The sequence below is a fragment of the Lygodium microphyllum genome, chromosome 2, assembly GCF_053477565.2.
Source record: "Lygodium microphyllum isolate KBCC chromosome 2, Lygodium_microphyllum_v1.1.10, whole genome shotgun sequence".
Taxonomy (NCBI): Eukaryota; Viridiplantae; Streptophyta; class Polypodiopsida; order Schizaeales; family Lygodiaceae; genus Lygodium; species Lygodium microphyllum.
Window position 1 is genome coordinate 48,653,233 of NC_141136.1, and position 6,282 is coordinate 48,659,514.

Consider the following 6,282-nt stretch of genomic DNA (forward strand, 5'->3'; position numbering starts at 1 on the left):
AGGGAGAGTAGAGAGACAAAAGGAAATGAGAGAGAGAGAGAGGAGAGAGAAAAAGAGAAATATCATTATACCTAATAGGGAAAGAGAGAAAGAGAGGGTGAGGGCAAGGGAGGGAGAGGAATGAGAGAGAGGAGAGAGAAAAAGAGAGAGGGAGGGAGAGGAATGAGAGGGAGAGTAGAGAGAGAAAAGGAAATGAGAGAGAGAGAGGAGAGAGAAAAAGAGAAATATCATTATACCTAATAGGAAAGAGAGAAAGAGAGGGTGAGGGCGAGGGAGGGAGAGGAAATGAGAGAGGGAGAGGAGAGAGAAAAAGGAAATGAGAGAGGGAGAGAAGAGAGAAAAAAGAATGAGAGAGAGGAGAGAGAAAAGGGAATGAGAGAGGGCAAGGGAGAGAGAGGAATGAGAGAGAAAGGACACTACAACAGAAACGAGGCATAGACGTGCACGTTAGACGCGCGATGTCGTGCTGCTGCGCATCCGAGCTGTATACACCTCCATTTCTTTTGTTGTGCATTAGTGTTATTTTCTGCGTGTGATTCATTGTGTGTGAGATGCATTATAATAATCCGCACCCAATGTATATATTCCGTTAGTGTGTGTGTATGATTTTGTTTGGATGCATGATGTGTGTGTATTAGAAAAATATGAAAAACTGATGCCAAAGGACATTATCAAACTAATAATTTCAATGATGATCTCTAAGAAAAGTGCAGGGAATTATGGAATCAAAGGAAGGTTTGTGGAAGTGATCATCTAAGTTCAAAAGTTCCCATGACATAGAGTTGAAGGAAGTCTCTCCAAAGCTGCTTAAACGAGCAAAGCGCTAGTGAAGCACCGAGGGAGTATTTTGCTGTCCAATTTTCAAGACCGAAGTCGAAGTTTCTGCGCAGATTACTCATTGTAAAGCTGACTGTCAAATGGGCAATGGATGACTTCAAACGTAAACCTCAAAGTCAAAATCAATGTTGATGCTTAGATCTTGTAAGGGTGTACAGAAATTATCTTGTCAAAGAGGAGATCGTTTTTTATTCCTACTCAACTAAAAGAGGAGAAGGGGAGACTAATTTGGTTTCAAAAACCATTTTTGGAGGGAAAAAGCATCTTTTGGTAAAAAAAAGAAGGGATTTTTCAGGCGCCTTTGGGGAAAGAAAGAGGATAATCAGAGAACAGAGGTCTCGGGGGGGCATAACTCTGATGGAAAAAACTAGTATGGAAATGGGGCACTACCAGAACATGATGAGGACAGCTCTTTGTTTTCGCCGCTGCGCTAATTCCTGTCGACACAGCAGGTCGAGTGCTTGAACTTATATTACATTTGGAGCAGTATTGGTCTTCGCATCGCTTTTCCTATCCCATTCTATTTCTGACGAATGTATCAATAAGCATAATAGAGTTTGCAAAAAGCTTATTGGAGTGTATGAGTGATGCTATTGCCAAATCCTTCGAAAGTAATCGAGATAATGCATTCCAATTGAAAACCTTCCGAATATGTTCCAACCGGAAAGGGTTGTATGCTGTGCCAGCATGCCTAAATTACTGATCATCCATGGATGGAGAGCGTTGAAGAAACTTTTCATGGTAAGTTGCTGTATTACTACGCTTTTGACTCTGAATTGCTGATTATAACTCCGTTTCCCTGCGTCAACATCAGCAGAAACCTCTAGAGTTTCTTTCGTTTGCTACGAATTGACACAGAAGCAACGTCAAGGGGGGGAATTTGGGCGCTTCGCCATCAACAAATACTCCCGAAGAAAATCAATGATAGTGGGAACGAAATGAATCTCATGATGATGCCTTTCTGTGTTAAGATGAAGGAGAACACCAGCAGGAACGACGCACAACAAAGAAGAAACTGGATGGGAAGGTCTTTCCTGCGCTGGCGTATGATCAGATATAGTTGGCAAGCTAGTAAAAAATGACAAACAAATCGAAGTCTTTTCATTTGCTAATGCATTTGAGCTTTTGGATAATTTTGAGCCCGATTCACTACTCAAATCTTACCTTAAAGAGGCAAAGAAAGTAGTGCAGACTACTCTTAAGAATGGCAACAACTCAGCTGCAGCACAGAATGATACCAATCAAAAAGAACTTGTAGCCATGCGAGCTGTTTTGAAGGCAATCAGTGAATACAAACTTGAAGACAAGTATGTCCTTGCTCCCTTGGATAAAAGAATTGCACAACTAGAGAAGGCAAAGCTAAACAGAAAACATTCTGCCAATGTTGGAAAGAGTGAACAAACTAAAAGGATACGCACTAACAACGGAGGTACTGCATCTGAAAACCCTTATGAGAAACCCTCATTTCGTGGATCTGAGACGGCCCAATATACTGAAATAGGTGTATCTACCTATGGTGCAAGGTCAGCTTAAGCTGGCTTTGATCATCATCCTCTCAGTGTTGGCCATTATCCTGGTTACAGTGCTGGGAACAGGAGTCCTATTTCACTTCCAGGATCTTACTTGTATGACAATCTAGACTACAGAACTTCAGTCTTCATCAATACTCCTAGCTCTTATAATGGTTATGGATATGGATCAGGATTAGGAACTACACCATCTGGCTATCAATCGTACCTGTAGAAATGTATGCTAATATTGCAATCTTTGCAAAGATCTCTTCACAAACAGGAAACTGAACATGTTCAGAATTTTCTAAACATGAGCTTCATGTAACTCACTTGACAAGAAATTTAGTGTACTTTGGCATCAACAATTCAATTTTCTTCTTGTTAGTCTCTTCCATTGCTGTATCTTGAACCCTGTGTTCTGCAGCCCTTGTGTGAACTCTACGACATTTCTGGTGAACCCGACGTGAAAGTGCTGCGTCATTTTTCAGCAAGATGGGAGACTCGCAAGAAGAGATGACAGATGATAATGTCATGAAGAACCTGTTTCAGTCATTTACCACTTATATGCAGCAGCAAGCTCACGCAAAACGTGATAGTGATGCCATGGATGCCTTGAAAGCTGTCCAACAGGAGATGAAGCAGTTTAATGGCCAGCAAGTGTCAACTTACCTCCATTTGTATGAAGAAAAGATGAAGTTTTTTGGGGTTTCTCAATATGTTTGGAGCCGCTACTTCTTGCGGATCGTGGTCCACGCTCTTAAAGTCCGAATTTCAGAAATTCAAGACACACATGCAGGTTGGGCAGAGTTTAAGAAGGCATTAAAAGATGAATATTTCCTGGAGGATACAGGTCTTATGAATCGCAGGAATTTCTTAGCATGGGTTTCTATGCCTAATAAGGGACTTTCAGTTACCGCTCTTCTGCGAGAGTTTGAGAGCCGCTATGATCAGTTGGATGGAACTGAGCAGCAAGCTTTGGAGATGCAGAAAGTGGAGTTATTTTTACAAGCTGTTGATGCTGATTTACAAGAAAAGTTGGATGATCTTTTGGAAGATCAAGCTACTGATTCAGGTTTAAAGATCGAGTGGAGACATGTCATTGATGCTGTGAATGCTCTTGTTAAGAAGCAGCGCAGGAGAGTACGATTGCATCGTAATACAGGATCAGTTTCTGAAAAATCCTTGGAGACTTCTTCTTCTACCGCTGTTGCAACTTCATTGCTTAAGCCTACTCCTCCTGTTGTGAATCCACCAGTTCCTGCTGCTCCAGTGCCCTTATCTGTAGATGATGTTATTAAAGGCTTGGCAGATTTGACGATAGAAGTAGTCAAAGCTGAAGTTGGTAAGTTAAAAGAGCAACTTATGTCAGTACCTGCTGTAGCACCTGCTCCAGCGACTGCTTTTCCAGCTGGTCAAAGAAAAGGGAGACGATGTATTTGGTGCGATAGTATAGAGCACCAACACTGCAGAGATTGTGATGCTTTTCAGGAAGCACATAAGAAGAATGTAGTGTTCTGGGGACAAGATGGGAAGATATGGCTGACAGAGACTGGCGCTCCTCTTGACAGGAACTTCGGTAAGGGAGGCATGAAGAAGCTTGTTGATGATATGGCTGCGCGATCAGCTTATGTGAGTGTAAGAGGAGATGCTTCAGCTTATGGAGTCCAGCTTGAGCAGAAATTTGATGGAGACTCTGCTTTATGGTCCTCTGCCTTGGAGATAGTGAGAAGAGGGAAAGTTCAGGCATCTACTATTACTTGTGTGGGCTCCAGCATCCGAGGAGAAATGGGATGGGATTCTCCTGTTGACAGGTATTCTATTTTTGCTTATATGGCTAAAACACAGGGTTTAGATACCATGGTTGAGGAAAAGAGAAGAAGAGATGAGGAGGGTCCCAGCACCTCCCAAAATACTAGAGGGGGTGACTTTGTTTCACCACCTGTTACAGCTCCACCTATGTCAAGTTCTCCAGCTCAATCAGGTCCTGAACAACCTATGGGAGACAAGCAGATGAAAGAGAAGAGGCAACCAAGAAAGGAGCCAGGATTTAAGCTCTTGTCAGACCTTGATATGCAGATGGATATGAGTAAGATTTTTCATGAAGGAATTTTGAATAGTGAAGTCACTTTTACTATTGGAGAAGCTTTTGGGATTGCTAGAAGAGAAATACAGGATCAGATGCAGGATCTTTTGCGAAGGAAACGACATGCGATGGAAGGACCCGCTTTACAGGGATTGTGGCTGGAGCTCTTGGGGAAGAGCATGATGATGCAGTGATGGTTGAGAATGCTTCTGTTAATCCGCAATTGGAGAAAATAGTTCAGCCTATGCAGTATAAAGATGATGATACCCCTATTCTCATTCCTCGCAGCCATTTTTCACGAAGTCATTGGGCTAGAGCAACCACTGAGACGGTGGTAAGGATTGGAGAGAAACAAATTCCTTTGATCGCTTTAGTCGATCATGGTTCTGAGATTAATCTTATTGCTCGAGGTGTTTATGAGAGTGGCAAGTGGCCTATGGATGCAGAGCATGGCTGGCGCATGAGAGCCGCCAATAATACTTATGGTGATATGTATGCTGCTTGTCCGAGTATCAGAATTTCTATTGGTAATGTTGAAGAGGATTATCATTGCTTTGTTCAGGATTCTTGCTCTTATCCGATTATTCTTGGACAGCCTTTCATTACAGAAGCAAGAATGGAAACGAAAGTGATGGATGACGGGTCAGCTTATGTGCGGATACGCAATAAAGATGGTATGCGAGCTGTTCAGTTTATGACTGTTGGGGTAAATCATCCGAGAAACAGGGACTCCTTGCGTGAGGCACCACTACCTGCAAAGGAGTTGGATTTTCATTAGGTACCGTTGTCTTGCGAGACACCAGTGGTACGGAGCGGAGAAAAGAGGAGATCTCGCCTCCTGGCAGCCAGTCTTTCTCCAATAATTTTGTTGGTTTTTCTTCAGATAGTTCAGTGAGTTATAAAAAATTTTCATATTTTCCTAGAGCTGCCAGGCAGTACATTGGTCGTAAGGAGAAAGAGTTGAAGAATGCAGGTATTTTGCAAGCAGAAGAGCATGTAGATGGAGTGTATGAAGGGATGTCTTATGCAAATACATTGTTTGAGATGGGAGCAATGCTGAAAACTGATGTATGTAAGGGTTCAAAGATCATAACTATGCAAACCTTGGATATGTTTCAGGAAATTTCTGGTTTTATGCTGAAAACAGAGTTAGAGGCTGAGAAAACTTAGCAAACTGAATTTATGGCTGATCTTGATCAACTAACAGAGTTGCAGAGGGCTGAAACCTTTCAGCCAACAGAGTTAAATGCTGGAAAAATTCAGCATATGGAGTATGAGGCTGCACCCATGCAATCTATAGAGCCGAGGGCTGAATCCATTCAGCCAACAAAGTTGAATGCTGAAAAATTTCAGCATACAGAGTTTCAGGCTGCACCCATGCAGTCCATAGAGCAAAGGGCTGAAATTTTTCAGCCAACAGAGTTGAGAGTTGCTGAAAATTTGCAGAAATTGCAGCAAAGAAAAGAGTGCTTGAATGATGCCAAGGTTGACACGAAGTATAAAACAGTTGATAAGAAGGTTAAGCCGGTTGCAGGGCCGCTTCCTCCTGATAGTGATGAGCAAATTGAAAAAGCTATGAAGTAGCCTATGTTGAGAGATCCTGCGAATATTGGACATAAATTTACAGCTGAAACTCTTGTAGAATTGAAGATTGGAAATGATGATTTCTTGCTTCCAGTGGAAAAAGAATGTTTTAGAGAGATGCTTGGACGTCATGGTAAGGCATTTGCTTTCTTTCCACATGAAATTGGCTGCATTAGTCCCGAATTGGTTGCACCTATGGTCGTCTTCACTGTTCCTCATGTACCATGGAATATACGTCCTATACCTGTGCCTAAAGCACACTTGCCA

The 6,282-nt window shown here is 42.2% G+C and overlaps 1 protein-coding gene across 1 annotated transcript; it reads left to right on the top strand.

Moving 5' to 3' along the window:
• The first annotated feature begins 1,550 nt into the window (after positions 1–1,550).
• Positions 1,551–2,614, top strand: LOC148039708 (FRIGIDA-like protein 4a). Its single transcript, XM_087662182.1, has 3 exons — positions 1,551–1,578; positions 1,892–2,360; positions 2,433–2,614. The coding sequence occupies exons 1-3, from the start codon at positions 1,551–1,553 to the stop codon at positions 2,578–2,580; spliced, it is 645 nt and encodes a 214-aa protein (XP_087518308.1). The 3' UTR covers positions 2,581–2,614.
• Positions 2,615–6,282: the final 3,668 nt, after the last annotated feature.

What these genes read in the sequence shown, in the direction of transcription:
- LOC148039708 (XM_087662182.1), top strand. Translation starts at nt 1,551, where the DNA reads ATGGAGAGCGTTGAAGAAACTTTTCATG. An exon ending in CGTTGAAGAAACTTTTCATG is followed by an intron (nt 1,579 to 1,891) that starts GTAAGTTGCTGT and finishes GCGTATGATCAG; the next exon opens with ATATAGTTGGCAAGCTAGTA. An exon ending in GTATCTACCTATGGTGCAAG is followed by an intron (nt 2,361 to 2,432) that starts GTCAGCTTAAGC and finishes TGCTGGGAACAG; the next exon opens with GAGTCCTATTTCACTTCCAG.